The 24,578-nt window shown below is 43.8% G+C and overlaps 1 protein-coding gene across 1 annotated transcript in view; it reads right to left on the bottom strand.

Annotated features, from left to right (window-relative positions):
* Positions 1 to 24,578, bottom strand: part of GPAM (glycerol-3-phosphate acyltransferase, mitochondrial) — an 88,820-nt gene that overhangs the window by 39,505 nt on the left and 24,737 nt on the right. The window contains exons 5-10 of the mRNA XM_077455049.1: positions 18,010 to 18,123; positions 16,910 to 17,050; positions 14,978 to 15,077; positions 14,731 to 14,867; positions 10,036 to 10,135; positions 9,258 to 9,470 (exon numbers count right to left, since the gene is read on the bottom strand). Coding sequence (XP_077311175.1) covers positions 9,258 to 9,470; positions 10,036 to 10,135; positions 14,731 to 14,867; positions 14,978 to 15,077; positions 16,910 to 17,050; positions 18,010 to 18,123 — 805 coding nt within the window. The remainder of the gene's footprint in view (positions 1 to 9,257; positions 9,471 to 10,035; positions 10,136 to 14,730; positions 14,868 to 14,977; positions 15,078 to 16,909; positions 17,051 to 18,009; positions 18,124 to 24,578) is intronic.

The following is a 24,578-nucleotide window of genomic DNA, read 5'->3' as shown; positions in this document are numbered from 1 at the left end:
TCGTTTTCAGAAGATTAATGTGTCCCAATAGGGATAACAGTAAAGATTCCAATGCCTTCAGCTTCGGCCACATGTCCCTCAAAACTGGGGTCAAATTCAAAGAAATGAACTCCGAAGTCTGCTGAGATATCACTACTCTGGGGTACTTAAAATTCTCTACCCACTGTAATAGGATATCAGAAGGAGCTGTATTTCGAGCTTCGATATCTATTGGAAATAAATGATTTTTTTCCAGTTAACCTTCAACCCTGTAATAGACAAAAGGAATTGAATATCTGTAGAGCATCCTGTAAGGAAGGACCAGCCTTGTTTAGGAACAATAGGAGGTCATCTGCATATAGGGCTACCTTCTCCTCCAGCCAACCAACTCGCAACCCCTTGATATTTGGAGAGATGCGAACAGCCTCCGCCTCCATCGCAATAGCAAAATTGCCCCAACATAAAGAAAAAGGGGATGACAACCCTCCCCCCAGTCTTACTGCAGCTGTAGGATATCTATATAAAACCTGTATCCATTTAATGAATATCAATTGAAAACTAATCCTACTCAGTACCTCCCACAGAAAAGGCCACTCAACAATGTCAAAGACCTTCTCTATGTCCAGGAAGGCCACAAACCTGGTACCCATATTAAGATGTGAGGCATGGATGTTAGTATATAACCTACGTAAATTCACATTTGTGGCCCTCCCTGCCATAAACCCAGTCTGGTTTGAGTCAATAATTGTGGGCAGAATGGGCTGTAATCGTGGGCAATGAGTTTTTGGAAAACAACACACATTAATGAGTTTAAAAAACACACTACACAGTAAGGTCAGCCCATTTTTGTTGTGTATAATATGAAAGACGATGCTACATCGCAAGAATCGTGGTCTTTATTCTAAGCAAAAAAATAAAAAAAATCATGATTCTCATTTTAACCAGAATCATGGAGCTCTAATGGGGAGCTATTCCTCCCACTGACACCAAGGATGGGGTACTATTCCTTCCACTGATACCAGCAATACAGCACTATTCCTACTGACCACAGGAGTGATATGTAATTTATATCTTAGTCCCACTGGCCAACAAGCTTTAGAACGCAGACAACTGGAAGCTGGCGTGACACACTTCCAGTCTGGCACTGTCTTGAGTTCCAGTGGCCATTGAGCATACCACCTGTGGACATGAAGCAATTTTCTCCCTTGGATCATCACTTATTCAATCTAGAGGAATTGTTTATTACTACACATTAGAGCTGCACGATTAATCGTTATCTCGATTTTTTTCCCCCTTGCGATCTTGGCAAAGTATTTTCCCAATTTTTTCTATGCAGAGGAATTCTCTTCTCTGCTGAAGCCACAACCATCAAAAGAAAAAAAAAGAAAAATGGGCAGTCTGCCAAAGTATGACAACATTCTTCAGCCCTGGAACCAAGTATAAACACTGTAAGGATTTGTCCTATAGATGAAAGGGGTGTGTAAATGAGGGAAGTTTAACCACTTAAACACTAAACCTTTTTCTTACATTTGCTGGTTTCAAGTTAAAATTTGTATTTTTTGCTAGAAAATTACTTAGAACCCCAACATTATATACATTTTCTTTTTTTTTTTTTTTTTTTTTTTTTTTTAGCAGAGACCCTAGGGAATATAATGGTGGTTGTTGAAATATTTAATGTCACACTGTATTTGCGCTGCAGTCTTTCAAATGCAATTTTTTGTAAAAAAAAAAATACACTTTAATATAAAAAAAAACACAAACTAAAACAGTAAAGTTAGCCCAATTTTTTTTTTTTTGTATAATGTGAAAGATGTTACGCTGCGAGAATCGTGATCTTTATTCTAAGCAAAAGAATTGTGATTCTCATTTTGGCCAGAATCGTGCAGCTCTACTACACATTGGCCTTTTTTCATTGTTATCATTTAATGGAGCTCTTGTGGTTTGCCTTTAATATATTTTGTGTGGTTAATACCCTTAATGTGGATATCCACATTGACCTCTGTGGCCTTGCTTCCGCCCCTTCAGGGGGTGGTACAGGGATTAGTAAAGAGTATATACAGTATATAAAAGAGTATGTATATACACTATATTTTCTGTTAAATGTGGTCAGCTAAACTCTAAAAAAGGTGGTGCTCCCCTGAAACGCAACAGCACACCAGCATAGTGGCATCACTGGATAGGCTACACGATTCTTGGATTGCATCGCATCATGTTTCCTGCTCTTAATCTTCTACCTTTGTGAGTATGCCCCCCCACAAAAACAAATTAATTAAGAAGTTACTTTTTTGGTAGTTGCTCTTAGACAAGGATACTAGTAATTTTGGGTGTCTCGTTGAGATATGGTTCATTATCAAGGCTCGGTACAAGCTGCACCGTGCAAGTCCCACAATTACATTTGAGTTATGGTCATTCTGAAGACCATTTTGTATTGGAAGCATAAGAGCACCATAGAAACTGTTATACTGTATTAAAAAAATGAGAAAGGGTCAGAGAATAGTGACAAAATAGCCACTCAAAAGGAAGGGATAAGGAAAGAAAATTATTACCTTAGAAAACAAAACTACGCATAACAACAAGTTCAAATACCATAATAGAAAACTTAGGATGGGCACTAAAAAAAACAAAAAAAAATAAAAAATGTAAAATGAAACTTGGTAGGGGGGGCGTGGCCTGAGGTGCAATGGAGTAGGACGTCTGCAGTAGGAGCTCCGCTCGTCCACACTCCTGCAACCTCCATCCTGCAACATCCTGCCTTGGTGCTGTGCCTGGACGTCCCTGCCTTCTCCCCCGCGGTCCTCCTGGAGCCATCCGCCCGTTCGGGCGCTGCGCGGGGCCGTTCTGGTAGGATTTTCCCGTTCGGGGTCGGCCTGTAGGAAAGTCCGCGGCTTCGGCCTAGGCGCCGGAGCGGCGCCATCTTGCTACACCCGGCGGCGGCTCACGGACCTCCCCAGCCCTCTAGACTACTCCGGAGTTGCTCCGCAGCACCCCCGGCTGCCGGATTGCCCTCGACCGCGGGTGTGGGACCTATTTTTCGGACGGAGACTGGTGGGACAGTCCGCGGCTTCGGCCTGGTCCCTCTGCCGGCGGCCATCTTGCTACACCCGAGGCGGCCTCCACAGACCTTTCTGACTGCCTGCAAACTTACATCCCTCTGCTGTGGCCACCGATTGCTTTTTACCACCTGTGCAGTGCCCCTTTATCCCCCTGTGACTGGTGGGACAGCCTGTGGGACCGACCTGGGCCTAGGAGCAGTGGCCATCTTGCTATACCCGCTGAGGTACTGTGCCCGGTGATCTGTAACCCCCTGACCATCCTGTCACTGGTTTATTCCCACTGCAGCCGCTGATCCTCTTGAGCACGGTCCACAACCTTCATTGCGGCACTGTACAGCTGTTGTGAGCGGGGAATTTAAGAGGTTGGCCTAATACACAGCGGCCATCTTGGCACACCTCGGACCACTTCCGGACCATGTCCCCACCTAAAAAGTCAGCCGAGGCCGCTGACAAGCTTGCCAGGTACCGCCGCCATGAGGAGGAGCACCGGGCCAGGGATGGCGCCGGTGCTCCCTCTGACGCAGACCACTCTGCGTCAGCCACTAACCAGGTCCTCAATGCCATCGCCCTGTGCCAGAGCACGCTCACCTCCAAAATTGAGGAGGTTAAAATTGATGTGTCCCTCATCCGGCAAGACCTCTCCACCCTCCGGGACCGCGTGGCGGAGACAGAGACCAGCATCAGTAGAGCTGAGGACATCATACACCCCCTGCAACACACCACTGATGAGGTACGCCGCCAGCTGCAACAGCTCAGCGCAAAACAGGACGACATGGAGAACCGCCTCCGGAGGTGCAATCTCCGCTTTATTGGCCTCCCTGAGTCGGCTGAGGGCAGCGACCCGGCGGGTTTCCTTGAAAATCTCCTGACCTCCACCTTTGGCAGAGAGGCATTTTCGGTGATGTTCGCGGTGGAGAGGGCCCATCGCATTCCTGCTCGTCCTCCTCCCCAGGGAGCCCCACCGCGCACCTTGATAGCGAAATTTCTTAATTTCCGGGACCGCGACAAAATCCTCCGCCTGACCAGAGAAAGGGGTAATATCCCCCATACCAATACGCATGTGGCAGTATTTCCAGACTTCTCCGGCGAGGTACAGCGGCAGCGCTCCAGGTTCCAGGATGTTAAACGACGCCTTCGGGTTCTACACCTTAAATACGCAATGTTGTATCCTGCGAAACTTCGCGTGGAATACGAGGGCCGAACCATCTTCTTTGAAGATCCTGCACTGGCGTCCACCTGGATTGACCAGAGGGAACACCGAGACTGAACATGCTACCCTACCTGGGCGCCCACGACTTTTTGATTAAGCCGTTGATGGGCCCATTACAACTGACGGCCCTTTGCGGAAGCTGGGGGCTAGCCCGGAAATTCCTTTGACACTAGTTCCGGCTCTTACAGTATGCATATCGACTCCGGGCGACCTTGCCGACATGTGCTCCCTGCCTCCTTTATACCTGCGGAGCGCCTGGGGAGGACCGTGGGCTACACGACGTCCACACCTTTTCTACTATACTTTAAGCAATCATCTCTATGGCGGGCGGAGCTTCCCCCTGCTCAGCCATGATGGTGTTACACCTTTTTGGCTCCTACTCCCCAAGCACCCTTCAGAGAAGAAGTCGCCCCCCTAGGATTTTTTGGATTTTTGTGTACTTCTTCCTCCCCCGTTTGTTTGACTCTTTTTTCCCCCCTTTGTTTTTTTCTTTGTTGCCATGGGTATCTATGCCCCCCTGCAATCAAGTTCCATGCCTCCAATGGGTCCTACGCATTGGATGTCCCTTGTTGGTACCCGGTTATGGGGTTTGATGTCCAAGCCGTGTTGGGGTGGCGCTGGACTGGGTGGGGGAGGGAATGTTGTGGTTTCTATTTTTCTTACACCACTATGTTTACATACGTTTGTTTATGCTGTAGGTACTATGTTAAAGTTTTACATGCACTATGGGTATTGGCTGCTATTGTGTTTTATGTTAACTGATATAGCTGTGACTGCTCTGCTGACTCTAGTACACCTCTGGTTTATTGTATGCGCCCTGCATCCGCCATGAGCTCTCTAAAGTTCTTTACGTGGAATGTCAGAGGTCTGCGGAATAAGATAAAACGAACCGCCGCCCTGGCATTCCTTAAGTCCCAGCGTGCTGACATAATTGCGCTCGTTGAGACCCATGTTACTGGCCATCTTCAATCCTCTCTCAAAAAGCCATGGATAGGTTGGGCATACCATGCCACCCACACTTCATACTCCAGGGGGGTTTCGGTCCTAATTGCTAAAAGGGTGCCGTTTGACTTAGTGCTGCTCCAGACGGATCGGCAGGGCAGATACGTGTTTCTACACGCCACCATTAACGGATCCCCTATTTTGATACTAGCCTGCTATGTCCCCCCTCCCTATAATACGGTTGTAATTAAGGAAGGCCTCGCATTTATGGCACAATACCCCTCGGTGCCGGCAGTGTGGATGGGGGACTTTAATATGACCCTCACTCCCGCTCTGGACCGAATGAGCGCACCGGACTCCCCTGCTGACCCGCCAGCCCATACTAGACTACATCGTATATGGACCGACTTTGCCCTTGTGGATACTTGGCGACACAGGTATCCGCATGCTAGAGCATATTCGTGCTTCTCCGCTAGCCATAACACGATGTCCCGGATCGACTTCATCCTTATTTCACAGACCTTGACACCCAGACTGGGAGATGTGGGTTTCGCTCCAAGAATCCTCTCGGACCATGCCCCCTACTGGATCACGATGCGGCTCCTGAAGGCCTCTCCCCCTCCTGCTTGGCGGCTTAACCCATTTTGGTTGACCGCCCTGCGGGAGCAGGAAGACATCCCGACGGAGTTGCTCCACTATTTTACCGTTAACAGGGACTCCGCTACGCACGGCATAGTGTGGGAGACATTTAAGCTTTACGCCCGCTCCCTGCTCACCACGCGCATTAACAGACTGAAGCGGTCCTCCAACCTTCTTGTCCAACAGGCTACGGATCACCTACAAAGACTAGAGGAGGCGTTTCATCGAGACCCCTCACATGACACAGCCAATGCTCTTAAGATTCAGTTACGGCAGGTCTCCCAACTGCATACGGAGAAGGCCAAGCAGCGCATTTTTTTCTGTAGGCAAAGGATATTTGAGTACGGAGAAAGATCGGGCAAACTACTCGCTTACCTCGCCCACTTAGATTCCCGTCCCCCAGTTGTGGTATCACTGAAAGACATCCAGGGGAATGATGTTACTGATCCACAACAAGTGGCGGAGGAGTTTGCGAGCTTTTATCGCACGCTCTACACCACCCGGGTCACTCATACCCCCCAGGACACCAGAGACTACTTAGCGAGAATTACGTTTCCCAAACTGACAGATGCCCAACGCGAGCTCTTGGAGGCCCCCATTACTGAGGAGGATATTTCCGGGGCTATCTCCTCTCTGGCCACCTCTAAAGCACCTGGACTGGACGGTTTACCGCTTGAATTTTATGCCACCTACTCTGAAATTTTGACCCCTAAACTTCACAATCTATATGAATCGATATTTGACACGGGAATCCTACCCCCCTCTATGAGAGAAGCTCAAATAGTAGTAATTCCCAAGCCCGGGAAGGACCCACACTATCCGGAATCATATAGACCCATCTCCCTACTACAGGTCGACATTAAAATATTGGCTAAGATTCTTGCCTCCCGCCTTAACCAGGTCATCCTTTCACTGATCCACCCAGACCAGACTGGCTTTATGCCAGGAAAAAACACTGCCATGAATATCCGCCGTTTACTCATGAATATTCAGGGATCCCATGATGAAGTCGGCTCGCGGGTCGTGGTGGCTCTAGATGCTGCCAAGGCCTTCGACTCCGTGGAGTGGAACTACCTGTGGGAGTGCCTTTCGGGATTTGGACTTGGCCCCAATTTTATTCGATGGGTCCAGCTCCTGTATCAATCCCCTAAGGCCAAGGTGTTAGTAAATGGCTGGCTCTCTGACCAGTTCCCGCTGGAGAGAGGGACCAGACAAGGCTGCCCCCTCTCTCCCATGCTATATGCTTTGGCTGTGGAACCACTTGCTATTATGGTTCGTGCAGACACCAGAATCCGTGGCCTTAAGATAGGGAGTCTGGAGGAAAAGATCGGGATGTACGCTGACGATACACTCCTCTACTTAGCCGATTCGGGTCCCTCCCTTCTTGCAGCCCTTCACTCCATTGACAGTATTGGTAGTCACTCGGGTCTGAGTATTAACTGGTCCAAATCGCAGATCCTCCCACTTGATCATTTCCCCCCTGTACCCACTTCCCCTCCTCTGAATCTCCCTAGAGTCTCTGTGATCAAGTATCTAGGAGTGCAGGTCACTAGATCACTGACGGACTACGTGCCTCTAAACATTGAACCCCTGTATACCCTGATCAAGAACAAGACACAAACCTGGGCCAGACTACCTCTAGGTGTTATGGGACGCATCAGTCTGGTCAAAATGATACTTCTACCTAAGATACTTTATTTGGTGTGGCATGCACCCCTATACATACCACAAAAGTTTTTCAAAACAATCGAGTCAATTCTTAATTCATTCGTATGGGGTCACAGCAGACACAAATTGTCTTGGAACATTCTGAAGAATCCAACGACATTGGGAGGGGCTGCTCTTCCAGATTTCCAGGATTACTATCTTGCCTCCCAATTGTCCCACTTTTATCATTTTGACAAGAGCGAGCTACCAAGATACCAGACACTACTTTGCCAACGTCCGGGCGACCCGGCCCATACCCCACTTCAGTCGGTCCTTCGGGCCCCATTGTCAGGACATTCCCCCCATCACAAAGTAGACATGCTCACACATCACCGGAGGATCTGGCGGACGGCCCTGAAAAAAATCGGGACCCCGCAGGTCCATTCCTATACACCTCTCTGGTTTAACACTCATTTGCCCGAACTGTTGTCCGTTCCAGACCCCGCGGTCTGGATACGTTATGGGATCCTATACGTGCACCAAACTATGACTAACGCTGGGCTCAAATCATTTCAAACGTTGAAGGAAGAATTCTCACTCCCTAATCATGTCCTTTTCAGGTACTTACAGCTCCGACATGCTTTACAGACCCAATTCGCCGGCTCCAACCCAACCCTGACAGTCCCTCCTATAGTTGATATCATTAAAGGTGATGAGCCAACCAGGTTGATTTCCGCCCTCTACTCCACCATCCGTCTCCCAGGCACCGTGAAATTGGCATATGCTGCTAAGACCCGATGGGAGGTGGATGTTGGAATAATTGAGGATGAGGAGTGGGATGAAGTCTTGGGGGATGTGAAGAGAGTTTCCCCCAAGCTGTCGGACCGCCTTACGCAGTTGTACATCATTCATAGGACATACTTGACTCCCCAGAGGATAGCATGGTTTAAACCAATGTATAATCCGGGATGCCGCTTATGCGACCACACCCCAGGCACCTTCTATCACCTCATATGGTCCTGTCCGGTTGTCCAAACATACTGGATACAGGTGATTCGCTTTCTCCATGATCAGATGGGCTCTCCTGCTAGCCTTGACCCGAAGATGTGCCTGTTTGGTCTGTTGCCGGAGTTAGACGCTGACAAACCTCTTCGCACCTTTTTACATGAAACGCTGTTCCTGGCGAGAAAAGGGATTGCTCGTGGCTGGATGCAGGCCCTCCCCCCCACTGTCCAGTGCTGGAAGAAGGAGATTAACGATACCCTTCCATATAAGAAATTGATTTATGCACATAGAGGATGTCCACTTAAATATGAGCAGATCTGGGGTAGATGGTTGGAAGATGGGGAGACATGTACCTGATTTGCTGCTATATTGATCCCTTACCCCCCTCCCCCCTCTGCCTCTCCCTTTCTGTGTATCTTCTACCCATTGGGCCTCCTCTTATTATTTCCCCCTCCTCCTCCTTCCCCCCCCCTTTTTTTCAGTTACTTTTGTATCAAACTTCTCCCCTTTTTCTTTATTTTTTTCCTTTCTCTCTGCTTACCCCCCCTACCCCGGCTGATACACAATGGCTCTATCATGACTTTGCCAATGTTTAGTGTTTATTTTTCTACAGCACAGCTAATCTAATGTACTCATATAGGCGATACTGTCTTGGCCATGTTGGCCTATGTTACCCTCTGTACCGATGGCATGTTTGCTATGTCTGCTTTTTACCCTGTTTTCTGCTCCTTTCAATAAAGTTTGTTTTTCAATTAAAAAAAAAAATGAAACTTGGTACTCACCAGTTGTTCTCCGTTATAATGCCCCTCAATTATACGGTCGTAAGATATCCCCACGGGTATGACAAGGACATCGGGGATGGAGCTGTTGCACAAAGTGTCCACGATGACGGACAGGATGCCGGCTCTGCCGCACGAGGTCTTGCCACTGCGAGAGCGAGTTCCTTCCAGAAAGATTTCCAAGAACTGATGCTTGCAAAGGAGCTGTTCAATGTACTGGAAGACACGGCCAACGAGAAGATGCACAACATTATTACCAAATATAAAACATTCAATTACAAGGCACAGCCATTAATGAGGAGGATAATGTTTTCCCCCAAACATTTAACTACAAGGCATGGACAATAATATTCCCAAACATTTAAAAAACATTTAACTACGAGACTCAGCCAATGAGAAGACAATAATATTCCCAAGCATTCTAAAAACCTTTAATTATGAGACCCAGCCAATGAGAAGACAATGATATTTCCAAACATTCCAAAAACAATGAAATAAGAGAAACAGCCAAAAGACACCAATATTGCCAAAAATTCCAAAAACATTTAACTATGAGGCATGAGCAATGAGAAGAAAATAATCTTCCCAAACATTTAACTACAACACGCGGTCAATAAGAAGACAATGTTGTTTTGAAACATTTCAAAAATATTCAACTATACAGCATGACCAGAAAGAAGTTGAACAATGCTATTCGTAAACATTTAAAAAACATTCAGCTACACGGCCAATGAGAAGGTGGACAACGTTATTCTGAAATGAAGGCTACTTTTGTACCTACCCCGTTTAACAAGGATCTGTACAGAATATCTTTTTTGCCATCTGGGGTTTCATCAAGTTTTCGCCGAATAAAGAACCCGCCCAACAAGCGAATCAAAGTACTGTCCAATAAGAAAGCAGCAGTTTATTCCTAGTTTGCAAGAGCATATATTATATATACACACACACAAACTAACACAAATATGATATTTTTTATTATCAAATGCTTAATCACTTGCCTACCGAGCCGTAGAGATATATATATATATATATATATATATATACACACACACACACACACACACACAGTATTTATCAGCGTATAACATGCACTTTTTCCCCCTGAAAACAGAGTGAAAATAACGTGTGCATGTTATAGGCCAATATTCTCCACTGGAGATTGGATTACACAGAACAGAAATCTCCAGCTTACTCAGCGGCCGCTGTTATATGAAGTCCCGCCTCCTATGATAGACAGCACACTGGTCCAATGCCGGGACATGTGACGTCTATCAGAGGAGCCAGTCCAGGGGGCAGGGTTTTGTATAACAGCGGCAACTGAGTAAGCAGGAGATCCCCGCTTTGTGTCATTTGGCGGCTCTAATCTCCATGAACGGTAAGGCTGCACTGATGGGCGCTGATCAGGCTGCACTGATGGGCACTGGTGAGGCCGCATTGATGGGCACTTGTGAGGCTGCATTGACACTTATTTTGCTTCAACGTTCTTTATTAAAATTTTAAAGTTTTTTACCTGAAAAACTTTCTTCTTAAATTAAAAAGGTGCATGTTATATTATATATATATATATATATATATATATATATATATATATATATATATATATATATATATATATATATATATATATATATATATATATATATATATATATATATATAATTATTTTTTACAAAAGCAGAGACTCTGGAGTACAAAATTACAGCCGCTGCAATTATTTATTTAATGCATTCTTTATTTATAGAAAGTGTTTACATTTACATTAAGCAGAAAAACATAGAAATACACAAGGTTCACAGATCTAAGTATCCATGTACAAATTCTGAAAGGGTACCATTTGGATACCACCATAACAGACTTCAAGAGACTAGATAGTTTGTTAAACAATAACCCATCATAAAACCCAATGCAATGTGGAGGGGCATACAGTTGAAATTTTTTATGCTGTACTTTATTTGCCTATTAGGATTCTATTTTCAACTGATGGGTTGTTTTACAAGGTGAGGGTTTACATATTATTTTTACCATTAGAACCTAAAATTATTGCTCTCAAGTCATACTTCACATGTGTGGTACAGTTGCCGATTACAAATCTGTGCTCACCCTATGCTGTGATTTGTATATGGGGTGTTAACAGGGGTGAAGTAAACATTTTTTAAATATTTTACACACACAAGGTGTGTCTAAATAGTCTGTGATCTACCTAGTAAACAAAGCAGTCAGAACCTATTATAACTGCATGCATGGTGACTTTAAACATATTTGAACCTGAATGACAAGCAGCAACACTCAACTGAACATAATGTTCAGTTGATTGTGAGTCGCCATTTAGTTTGGTTGTGTTTTCAGTAGTCTGCCGTAAAAATGCTAAGTTTAAAAGTGAACAATTTGTCAATTTGAATTTTTTTAGAAAATTGAACACCAACAGAAGGCTTTCAAATGCTTACTACAGCATATGGCAGTGATAGCAAACCTTGGCACCCCAGATGTTTTGGAACTACATTTCCCATGATTCTCATGCACTCTGCTGTGTAGTTGAGCTTCATGGGAAATGCAGTTCCAAAACATCTGGGCTGCCAATGTTCGCCATCACTGGCTTATGGAAATGATGGCCTGTCTCGTGCGTGTGTGTTTGAGTGGCAAAAAAGATTCAGCTAGGGACACCAGAATGAATTCCTAAACATTAAATCATTGCTTAAAGGGACACCTTTTGAGTCAGTTGATATTGTAAAGAAGAAAACAGCGGATGCGCTGACAGAAATAGATTTTCTCCATGTTTTCAACCAGTGGAAAACAAGACTGCAGCAATGTATTAGTGTAAACGGGGAATGTATTGAAGGGGACAAGCATTCAATTTGTAATACATATAAAGGAGAGTTATTTAATAGACACACCTTGTATATATACATACAAAAACATACAGTGGATATGAAAAGTCTACACACGCCTGTTAAAATGTCAGTTTTCTGTTGCTAGGCAGAATAGGGAAATGCCTTGTTTACATAGGCATCTCCTCGTTCTGCCTCTCCATGTCACGATCGCGGGCTGCCGGCAGGAGTCCATGGAACCCGCTCACACCGATGACGCAGTGGGATACAGGTATCTCATTTTGCGCACGTGTGCCACTTTGCCGACGTATATCGGCATGAGCCGGTCGGCAAGTGGTTAAAGTAGAAATACAGGCAAAACATTTTTTCATTTTGCATATAGTAAGGGAGGGTTATATCCGTCAGATTTTTTTTCACCATCTGTGTCCCATTGCAGAGATTTCCCTTCACTTTCTGTCCCATAACCAAACAGGAAGTGAGGGGAAATCCCTTCCAAATAAGGGAACTCATTGTCCCCATTGAAAGATTTCCCCTCTATTACTTTTCTGGGGACAACCCAATATTTGGGATTTTCTTTTACTTTCAGTTATAATGGTAAACAGGACAAATAGAGAGGGTGAATCTCCCCAACAGGGGCAGAGACAGCAATACAAATTGACAGGGGTTCTAATCCCTCTCCACTCTATCCAAAACAAACAAAAAAAATAAAAAGTTTTGCCTTTAGTTATACTTTAAGCCTCGTACACACGATCAGATTTTCCGATGACTGTTTTTTGTTGCATGCTAGTCTCATGTGGAAAGTGAAGAGATTACTCACCATACGAAAATTCTCGTATGACAGAATACAACTTTAGAAGTGATGTAATGTGTTGAATCGTTTTTTATGCTTTGGTTTCTGAGCATGCATAGTCTTGCGCTTATATATTTTTTCGTACGAAAAACCACACCAATTTTACAAAAATCGGACGTATCGTATCGTTCACGTATGACAAAAATTTCATAGTCTGCACATCCAGCTTTTGTTAGATGAAAAACCGGAATCGGCTGTTGAAAGCACCGTACCAACAATCTGAAAATCATCAGATTGTCGGACAAAATATTACTTCCGATTTTCATATGGTGTGAAAGACTTTCATTGGGGCATATTCATTTTTGCAACAGGGCTTTGAATGAATTTGTTAGGAAAAATTATTTTTTGTGTGTGCAAAATGTTGGTTGCAGTCAATGGCCCGCAATTGTGGGAGTATTTTGTAGTATAGTGTCCCATAGAAAATGTTGTAAGTAAAGGTTTTCTGACAAATATATATATTATATACACACACAGACATCGTATATATTGGCTTATAACATGCACTTGTTTAGACTGAAAATAAAGGGTAAACTGTGCCTGCGTGTTATATATATTTTTTTTTTACTGGGTGGGGATTGGGCATCTTGCCCCAGGTGCCACACATTAGGAGGGTGTCAGGCCATCGCCCAGCCTCTCCTGGCCTGGGAACAGCGCTGTCATACTTTAAAAACTTTAGAAAACATTACTGCCAGTCCTTTCTCATAGAATGTGCCTCCTGTGTCACTGTCAATATAAATGGAAGCCTGTAATACCTCAAGTAATCCCGTTCATTCTGGCCACTCTCCTCCTCCCACTCCGCCTCCTCCTCAAGAGTAGCTTTTGATTGGAGGAGAGCGGTCATGTGACCATCACTGAAACAGCAGAGGAGAGTCACGTGACTGGGCCCACTAGAGCGCAGCGTTAACTGAGGTATATAGAAGCTTTGTTTTACAAAGACAGTGACACAGGATGAGCAGTATATAAAGAAGGAGCTGGCAGTGATGTTTTCTCCACCTAAAAGTAGGCTGGCAACGACGTTCTAGGAGACTGGGGGTCTCCTGGGAGTGCAGTGGGTGGGGGGACTTTATAATAAAAGGGGTCTGTGAACTGTGCTGTGTAGGGGGTCCGTGTGCTGTGCGGTGCAGGGGGGTCCATGGAAAGTTTGTTTCCTGAAATTTCCCTCATAAAATTTGGGTGTATGTTATATGCCGATGTATAATCGATATATGTATTTTATATGTATATAAAAAATAAGAGTGTAAAAATTTTTTTTATATAAAAAATATATTTATATATATTTTTTATATTACATTTTTTTTTAACTTTATCGCTATAACAAAAGAAACAACAAGCGCCTGTGATAGCAAGGGCAGGTGACAGGTCCTCTTTATGGAGACATTGAGGGCACTTTGAGAACATGATAAATGTGATCAGCCAGCTATTTGAAGCCAGTACCAAGCTCACAGCTGGCTTCAGTCTCCACCCATCACCGCTGTGATTGGTAGGGCCCCTGCATTTATATTTGTTTACTCTCTAGCACAACTGTTATTCACTCAAAAAGAAAAAAAGGGGTGGGGTTCAAGAAAATGCTCCATTATGGCCATTAGAGCTGACAATCATAGTAGATAATATTTTACATCCTGTTATCACCAACTCCATCTAGTGGTCATAAAGAAGTATTTTCCTGATTCATTATGAATAAAAGCATTTGACTTGGAAAGAAATTTTTTTTTCCGTTTACACAGAAAGACACAGCTGTGAAATAGGGCAAACAGTGACCAAAATAAAAGGCTGATTGTTTATGTAAGGGGCCGGTACAGACCTGAAAATGGGGATGTTGAGGTTGTTCCCTGCTGCAATATGGGGGGCTTTGATGTTGTGGCAGAACAAGACGAATGTGAGGAGAAGGTAATCGATGTGCGATTTGTGAACGGGGAGGAAGACAAGTGGAACCTTCATCTACAGGTTGAAGACAAAAGGGGAGAGACGTTAGGTTGTGAGAGGTGCGGAGAACAACGTGGATGAAACACAAAAACAAAACAAACATTCGCTGGCAAAGGCCAACCTACCTCTGTGGCCGCTTTCTTTACCATCTCTAATTGTCCCTTGTGAACCTGAATGTTCAAGAAGAAGCCATTGAAGAGCTTCAGGAGCACCCAGCCTGTTAGCCTGTAAGAGAATAAAAATTGGATTATTGTCCCATCCCCTGATCCCAAGAGTTCCTCAGGACCTGTTCATCACAGGAGCGTTAACTTTTACTGCCATGAACACCTATGTTGGATAAAAGTGAATAGTACTGACACCAGTTTTGGGGGCTACTATTGCATCCACTGACACCACTGTTGGGGGTTATTTTTGCACTCACTGACACCAATACAGGGGGTTAATATTACACTCACTGATACCAATGTCGGGGGTTATCATTGCACTGACACCAATACTGGGGGTTATTATTGCACTCACTGACACCAAAGCTGGGGGACATTTTACTCCAAGTTCCTCAGTGTGCACTGCGATACGCTGAAAAAAAAAATGCAGCATAACCAAAATGTATGGGCATTGAGGTGTGAAAATGCGCTGCCATTGTGTAGCTCTCTAGAAGTGTCAGGGACTGTGCTTGAGGCCCTCTATAATTTTCAAGTTGACCACAAATGACTTAGACTTATGAACACATCTTGCTATGTCCATAGTTAGCAGTGATCTTGGGCATGTTCATAAGAGGATCCAAACCCACGTGTGTGAGCCCACCAGGAAGCTGTTACCTGTACAGGCTAATCACCTGTGGCCCTGGCATTCCTCTGGCCAAAAGGGAAATGTCCTGGCTGCAGATGATTGACCCTGTACAGGTGACAGCTTCCTGGTGGCCTTGCACACGTGGGTTTGGATCCTCTTATAACAAGCTCATCACTAATAGTTAAGATTGGTTAAGATGGCCAGGATTAGTGATAAGCTCATATAAGCAAGTGTCAGACTTTATACCATGCAACAGAAATGAAGAGATGTCTTGGCTAAAATCCAAATAACATATACTGTACATAACAGGAGGAGCTTAAAGGTTGTGATCTGACGATTCTGAATTAGCCATAGGATCATACAATCCGATTCCAGTGCGGACCAAAAGAAGGGTCCTGTATTAATTTGGTTCCGAAAGCGATGCAAATTTAGCCATACAAACTGAATCGCTGAATCTGCACATGTGATCAGCACAGCAATGCGGTGTGAATCACATGCAATGTCTGTTCTCACCAGTGTGAACCCAGCCTTAATATATAATCATACCAGTGTCAGGACAAGATCATCTGGTGCCCAGGATGTACATGGCAAATTGCTGAAATTCCCCACTCCCAGCACAAATCTTTGCCCCCAATCTTTCGCAGCTCAAATCCTCTCTATCCCCACATGCTCCCAGTACAAATCCAACCCCCCCCCAGAAAATTATTCCCCCCTCCTAACACTAATCGTCTACCCCTCAAAGTTCTCCTCCAAGCACAAATTGCTTTAAATTACTTTAATTCCCCTCCCCAAATTCTCCATCCTAGCACACATACCCCCACAAATTTTTCATAACACAAATACCCCCCCAGTCATCCTTATTAACACAATCCCTCCACCCCCCCCCCCCCCCCCCACACAAAATATTTCCCCTCCACCATACTTTTATAGCACAAACCCCCCAAATCCTCCCTTCTACCACAAATCCTCTTCCTCCAACACAACTCCCCCCAAATCACCACCCCTTGATCTGGTCCTGGGTCATTTCCATAGTGTGTTACATATGAATGCCATTTGGATTTCAGCACAGACCCCTCTCCATGATGAAGGTCAATGACCAGACTGGAGTCTATAGCTTTCCCCAAACTGTATCATGGCTTGAATGTGTATCGCCATATATGTGAACCAAGAATCCCTGTTTCTATGCTAGAAATATGTAGAAGTGTACAGCAGTGTGCAGAGGGTTAAATCAGAATTTGCAATACTTTACGTGAGACACAAGCACAGACCTGATCAATGCCGGGGATACAGATGCCACCATCTCCTGCAGGATGTACTTGGCTTTCCTCTTGACTTTGTTAGTAGACTTTGGGTCTGCAGTTCCAGTGGGACTGGCCTCAGCCGCCACGGCTTCTATGGCTTCTTTCACCCTGGTGGGGAAAGAGACCGTGAATCATTTATTGCGAGTAGGCACCACCCAACCAGGGTCTGGACCCAGACTGAGTGATACTCCCATCCAGACCATCAGCTCGCCAGTCCACAGCACCGGATCCCCACTGGCCAGAGTCCTAGCATTAAAGGACGTCACAAGTGTGCCCTGCACCCTGTAGCAAGTTTCTCCTCCCAGTTCCTAGGCCCTGCCTGCCTGCCTGCCTGACTACAGGGACATATCTATCAAGTACAGGTACACAATTCACATTTATGGGCTCTACCAATCTCTAGATGCATTATGATTGATCACAACAGATCTATAAAAAAAAAATAATAATCTCACAGTGGACAAGGGGGAAGGCAAATGAGGGGGGGGGGGGGGATGCACCTGATCTAAAGGGGCCATGCTGATGGGATGGGCCACCTGATCTAAAGGGGCCATGCTGATGGGATGGGCCACCTGATCTAAAGGAGCATGCTGATGAGGGGGCACCTGATCTAAGGGGGCACCTAATGGGGGAAACACAATATAATTTTTAATAGACACACAATGACTACAATCTGATTTATTTCATAGAAATTTGGACTATGGCTGGAAGAAGATTTTTAGCAACCAGACTTTCTTGCATTTTAATTCATTACCCCTGCCTTAGATCTTTAGTTTGGCATTCTCAGACTTTACAAACATAGGTCCTAAACATATAAAAAAAAAAAAAAAAAAAAAAAAAAAAGGAAAAGCTTGCGATTCCAACCCTTCGAGTAACCGCAAATCAAAGACAAAAAAAATAAAAAAATAAAAACTACCAAAATATATATATATTGTTTAAAACGAGCACTAATTCTTCAACACAAAAGAAAAAAAAAACTACTGATATTAAATATTTATGTTGGCTCTGGGTAGAGCTGTCAGTTAATATCTTACTTGACATCCCCATCACAACGGTCCCTGTGACCTCACCTGCTCTGGTTCAGCACCGCCTCCGCCATATTGCTGCAGAACATGGCCTTATTGACGTCCCGTTCCTGGACAAACAGCACATAACAGAGGCGACGAGCCAGCCAGCCACGGTGTCTGCAAGAGAGAACGCAGCCAATCAGAGAGGGGGGCGGGTGGGCCAATCACCTATCACCTGTGGAGGCACAGCACTATTACAAAACAAGAAAAATGTCCTTGGTCAAATGGTCATCAGATGCTAAAACAGAACCTTCTAAATTTAGGTCAATAAAAACAAAAAAAATAAAAAATTATGTGCCAAACTCACAACGTTATATAAAGAATAAAACAACAATATATACCCCAAGGCTATGAAGACACATTTATAGTGTGGCACAAATTACAACTAGCTATAAAAATGAAGAACATCTGTCATCACTTCTAATTAAAATTGTAGCAAATTGCAAAACTTTTTTGTAGTTTTTGGATGGAAAGGTGGGACGTTACACCCTCTGCCAGGTTTTTACTACTGTGCCCACCGCTGGGAAGAATCACCCTCTCTTTTTAAACAGGTGACCATTGTAACCAGGATTACAAATGATGGGAAAACCAAAATGTTTTGGTCACCAGAACAAGGAGGAGAAATCTTTCTTGTTGTGTCCACAGGACAGGAAGTAAACACTACATGCAGTCCAGTGCATTTTTTTCTGCATCAAAAACGCATGGAAAGTAGGAACTCAATGGCTGAGTTCACACCAGTGCTTGCAGTTCCAGAAAAAAAAAAAAAAAATAGAACATGCTGCATTTTTCCTGCACTGGACTATACTGGAATGCTGTAAAATGCATCAAAAACCACACTGGCCAGCCGGCCAATCCTGCCCCCTCTACAACCCAGCGCTCCAGTGAGCAAGGGCAGAGCAGAGAGCGGTGACTGACAGTCCGCTGCTCAGGGAGCTGCGAGAACTGAGCGATCGGCAGTGTTGCATCAGGGACAGATGCAACATCCACCTAGGTAAGTATAAATCAAATGGGACTGAACGTTGTAGGATATGTGCGTTCATAGCGGGATGCATAGGGCCCTAAACTGAGTTTAGATCGATTGGTGTAATTCGGAGGTTACCAGCCCATGTTCTATGCTGTGGAGGTCATACAAATCAGCGGCAGGATGTGACGGCTGGACAAGCTGCTATAATATTTTCATGCTTACTGTGACCCTCTGGATTGGGGGTCAGAGATTTCTGGTAAGGAGTGAATCTTCACATAGGTGGTGGATCAGACACGGCTCACACTTTTGAAGACATTTTTGGATGGACTTTTGTGTTTTTTACACTTATTCACGCATAGGTTTACATTTTTAATTATTGGACTTGATTTTTAGGACTTTTTCATTAATTTGAGATTCATTTTTATAGAATTTTTTTATATATTTGTCACTTTCACGTTTGTTCACTATATATTTGGTGCACATTTTAGTCATTGGATATTTAATATTTGTTTGTTTATTATGGATCTGATGCATACTTTAGTCACTTAATATTTGATTTTACTCATGTTTTTGTATATTAGACACTAGTATATCCACTTTTGTTCACTATTAAGGGTGTTCCATATTGACGTGGCTTTTGAATCATTCTTGTGGCCAGCGTGGTCCGACATTAGTAGTAAGGTCACTCTTTAAATTTAATCAATTTATTTAATAGTGTTATAGGTTAGCGCAGTTCAAATAATTTTCCCGTTTGTCTTCCTGTATTTTTGGCGTACAGGAAAATTGCAGCTTCCATTAAATCGTCATAAGATCTCTCACAGATACATCCCCGTAGCGCAGTTTCTTTCCAATTTTCCTAAGTATGAATCAAAACAAATTCCCAAAATGTTCTTTTAACGGCTTGCCGACCAGCCGCCATCATTATAAGGTGGCAGGTCTGCAAGATCCCGCAAGCCGTCGTAGCTATACGCCGGCTCCTCTAAGCTGGATAGCAGGCGCGGGGGTTCCGATGCCTGTGGCCAACCATCACGATGACCATCGGCCACGAACAATCGCGGGCACGGGAGGCAGAACATGGACGTGTGTGTGTGTAGTGTGTGTGTGTGTGTAGTGTGTGTGTGTGTGTACAAACACACAAATCCCTGTTCTGTGAGGAGACAGATTGTGAGCTCCTAATAGCTATGAACCATGATCTGTCACTTCCTCTAGGTCAGTCCCCTCCACCCATAGTTAGAACACACACAGGGAACACAGTTAACCCCTTAATCACCCCCTACTCTTAACCCCTTCCCTGCCAATGAAATTTTTACAGTAATCAGTGCTATTTTATAGCACTGATCCCTGTATAAATGACAGTGGTCCCAGAAATATTTCAAAAGTGTCTGATGTGTCTGCCATAATGTCACAGTCCCGATAAAAATCCCATATTGCCGCCATTACTAGTAAAAAAATAAAAAATAAATAATAAAAATGCCAAAAATCTATCCCCTATTTTGTAGATGCTATAACTTTTGCGCAAGCCAGTCAAACGCTTATTGCAATTTTTTTTACCAAAAATATGTAGTGAATACATAAACAGCCTAAAGTGAGAAAAAAAAAAAAAAAAAATAAAATCAGATTCAGGTCTGGGCTCTGGTTGGGTCATTCCAAAACTTTCATCTTCTGGTGAAGCCATTCCCTTGCTGATTTGTATGTATGCTTTGGGTCATTGTCATGCTGAAAGATTCAGTGCCCCTTCATGTTCAGCTTTCTAGCAGAAGCCTGAGGGTTTTGTGCCAATATTGGTACTGGTACAGTGCCTTGCGAAAGTATTCGGCCCCCTTGAACTTTTCAACCTTTTGCCACATTTCAGGCTTCAAACAAAGATATAAAATTTTTATTTTTTGTGAAGAATCACCAACAAGTGGGACACAATTGTGAAGTGGAACGAAATCTATTGGATATTTTAAACTTTTTAGCAAATAAAAAAACTGAAATGTGGTGCATGCAAAATTATTCGGCCCCTTTACTTTCAGTGCAGCAAACTCACTCCAGCGAGGATCTCTGAATGATCCAATGTTGTCCTAAATGACTGACGGTGATAAATAGAATCCACCTGTGTGTAATCAAGTCTCTGTATAAATGCACCTGCTCTGTGATAGTCTCAGGGTTCTGTTGAAAGTGCAGAGAGCATCATGAAGACCAAGGAACACACCAGGCAGGTCCGTAATACTGTTGTGGAGAAGTTTAAAGCCGGATTTGGATACAAAAAGATTTCCCAAGCTTTAAACATCCCAAGGAGCACTGTGCAAGCGATCATTTTGAAATGGAAGGAGTATCAGACCACTGCAAATCTTCCAAGACTTGATCGTCCCTCTAAACTTTCAGCTCAGACAAGGAGAAGACTGATCAGAGATGCAGCCAAGAGGCCCATGATCACTCTGGATGAACTGCAGAGAAGTACAGCTGAGGTGGGAGAGTCTGTCCATAGGACAACAATCAGTCGTACACTGCACAAATCTGCCCTTTATGGAAGAGTGGCAGAAAGAAAGCCATTTCTCAAAGATATCCATAAAAAGTCTTGTCTAAAGTTTGCCACAAGCCACCTGGGAGACACAAACATGTGGAAGAAGGTGCTCTGGTCAGATGAAACCAAAATCGAACTTTTTACCCACAATGCAAAACGATATGTTTGGCGTAAAAGCAACACAGCTCATCACCCTCAACACACCATCCCCACTGTCAAGCATGGTGGTGGCAGCATCATGGTTTGGGCCTGCTTTTCTTCAGCAGGGACAGGGAAGATGGTTAAAATTTAGGGGAAGATGGATGCAGCCAAATACAGGACCATTCTGGATGAAAACATGTTGGAGTCTGCAAAAGACCTGAAACTGGGACGGAGGATTTATCTTCCAACAAGACAATGATCCCAAACATACAGCAAAATCTACAAAGGAATGGTTCACAAATAAACGTATCCAGGTGTTAGAATGGCCAAGTCAAAGTCCAGACCTGAATCCAATCGAGAATCTGTGGAAAGAGCTGAAAACTGCTGTTCACAAACGCTCTCCATCCAACCTCACTGAGCTTGAGCTGTTTTGCAAGGAAGAATGGGCAAGAATTTCAGTCTCCCGATGTGCAAAACTGATAGAGACATACCCCAAGCGACTTGCAGCTGTAATCGCAGCAAAAGGTGGCTCTACAAAGTATTAACGCAAGGGGGCCGATTAATTTTGCACGCCCCACTTTTCAGTTTTTATTTGCTAAAAAAGTTTAAATTATCCAATAGATTTCGTTCCACTTCACAATTGTGTGCCACTTGTTGGTGATTCTTCACAAAAAATTAAAATTTTATATCTTTATGTTTGAAGCCTGAAATGTGGCAAAAGGTTGAAAAGTTCAAGGGGGCCAAATACTTTCGCAAGGCACTGTATTTGGAACGGTTCATAATTCCCTCTACCCTGTCTAATGTTCCTGTTCCAGCTGAAGAAAAACAGCTCCAAAAGCATGAGGCTGCCACCACCATGCTTCACAGTGGGTATGGTGTTCTTTTGGTGATGTGCAGTGTTGTTTTTGTGCCAAACATATCTTTTGGAATTATGGCCAAAAAGTTCAACCTTGGTTTCATCAGACCAGAACACATTTTCCCACATGCTTTTGGGAGACTTCAGATGTGTTTTTGAAAAATGTAGCTGGGTTTGGATGTTTCTTCGTAAGAAAAGGCTTCCGTCTTGCCCCCGCAATAGAGCGGTATGGCCGTTCCTTTAAGAGATATAGTGAGCGCGTCGTCGGAGCATGTGGTCGGCGGCCACGATGTCTGCCTGCCACCCGCGATCGCTCCTCAGAAAGACAGAACAGGGATCTGTCAATGCAAACAAACAGATCCCCGCTCTGACAGAAGAGTAAAGAGATCGTCTGTTTCTAGTGATAAGGAACAGTGGTCCCCTCCCCAGGAAACACGTAAGCCCTTCCCTTCCAGTATCATTTATACAGTAATCATAGTTTCATAGTTAGTAAGGTTGAATAAAGACAACAGTCCATCCAGTTCAGCCTGTGTGAGTGTCTACAATTGTCCCTATCCCTGTATGTTGCACACTCACATTGGTCCCTACCCTCAAGGAGCCCACAATCCAAGGTCCCCATTCATATGCTAGGGCCAACTTTTGGACAGAAGCCGATTAACCTACCTGCATGTCTTTGGATTGTGGGAGGAAACCGGAGTACCCGGAGGAAACCCACACAGGCACAGGGAGAACATGCAAACTCCAGGCAGGTAGTGTCGTGGTTGGGATTTGAACCAGTGACCCTTCTTACTGCTAGGTGAGAGTACTAACCACTACACCACTGTACATTATAGCACTGATCGCTGTATAAATGTCAATGGTCCCAAAAAAACGCCGATCTGTCCGATCTGTCTGCCGCAATGTGGCAGTCCTGCTAAAAATTGACAATCACCGCCATTACTAGTAAAATAAAGAAATGTCATAAATCTATCCCCTATTTTGTAGACACTTTAATTTTTGCACAAACCAAATCAATATACGCTTATTACGATTTTTTTTTTTTACCAAAAATATGTGGAAGAATACATATCGAAATAGAATTTTTTTTTTAAAAATGTATTGGATATTATAGCAAATTATAGTAAAAATATATTGTTTTGTCAGTCTTTTTTGTTTATAGAGCAAAAAATAAAAACCGAAGAGGCGATCGAATACCACCAAAAAAAATAAAAAAAACGATTTGTGGGGAAAAATAGACGTCAATTTTGTTTGGGTATAGCTTAGCATGACCGAGCAATTGTCCGTTCAATTGACGCAGTGCCATATCGCATAAAATGGCCTGGTCATTAAGGGGGTAAATCCTCCTGGGGCTGAAGTGGTTAAAGAGATCAGATGTGTTTCAGTTTTTTTATATTTAGAATGGACTCCCGCTGACATTATAAAGGTTTATGTAAATATTTGAAAAGAACGTCACCGTCTGAACAAACATCAGTCTGTGGACGTGTACCAGGCAGTGACTTGTGTGTAGGGCTATATGAGGAGGTATAGACGGCTATACCTATATAGAAACAAACACACACCTCCGCATATGGGCGGATAAAGTACACAACTGACAATTACAACAGCCTTAACCCAACTTTTCTGTTTCACTAAAGTATTCTTTAAAGCTTTTCTTCAACTTTGAGGAAAAAAAAAAAAAAAATCATATATATAGTGCCTTGAAAAAGTATTCACACCCTTCGAAATTTTCCAGATTTTATCATGTTACAACCAAAAACATGAATATATTTTATTGGGATTTTATGTAATAGACCAACACCAAGTGGCACAGAATTGTGAAGTGGAAGGAAAATGATAAATGGTTTTCAACATATTTACAAATAAATATGTGAAAAGTGTGGCGTGCATTTGTATTCAGCCCCCTTTACTCTGATACCCCTAAATAAACTCTAGTGGAACCAGTTGCCTTCAGAAGTCACCTAATTAGTAAATAGAGTTCACCTGTGTGTAATTAAATCTCAGTATAAATACAGCTGTTGTGTGAATCCCCCAGAGGTTTGTTAGAGAACCTTAGTGAACAAACAGGATCACGAAGGCCCAGGAACACACCAGACGGGTCAGGGATA

Source organism: Lithobates pipiens, unplaced genomic scaffold (assembly GCF_037356315.1).
Source record: "Lithobates pipiens isolate NorthernLeopardFrog02 unplaced genomic scaffold, aLitPip1_a1.2 Scaffold_25, whole genome shotgun sequence".
NCBI lineage: Eukaryota > Metazoa > Chordata > Amphibia > Anura > Ranidae > Lithobates > Lithobates pipiens.
Note: the sequence above shows the minus strand (reverse complement) of the source record. Positions and strands in the feature narration are given on the sequence as shown.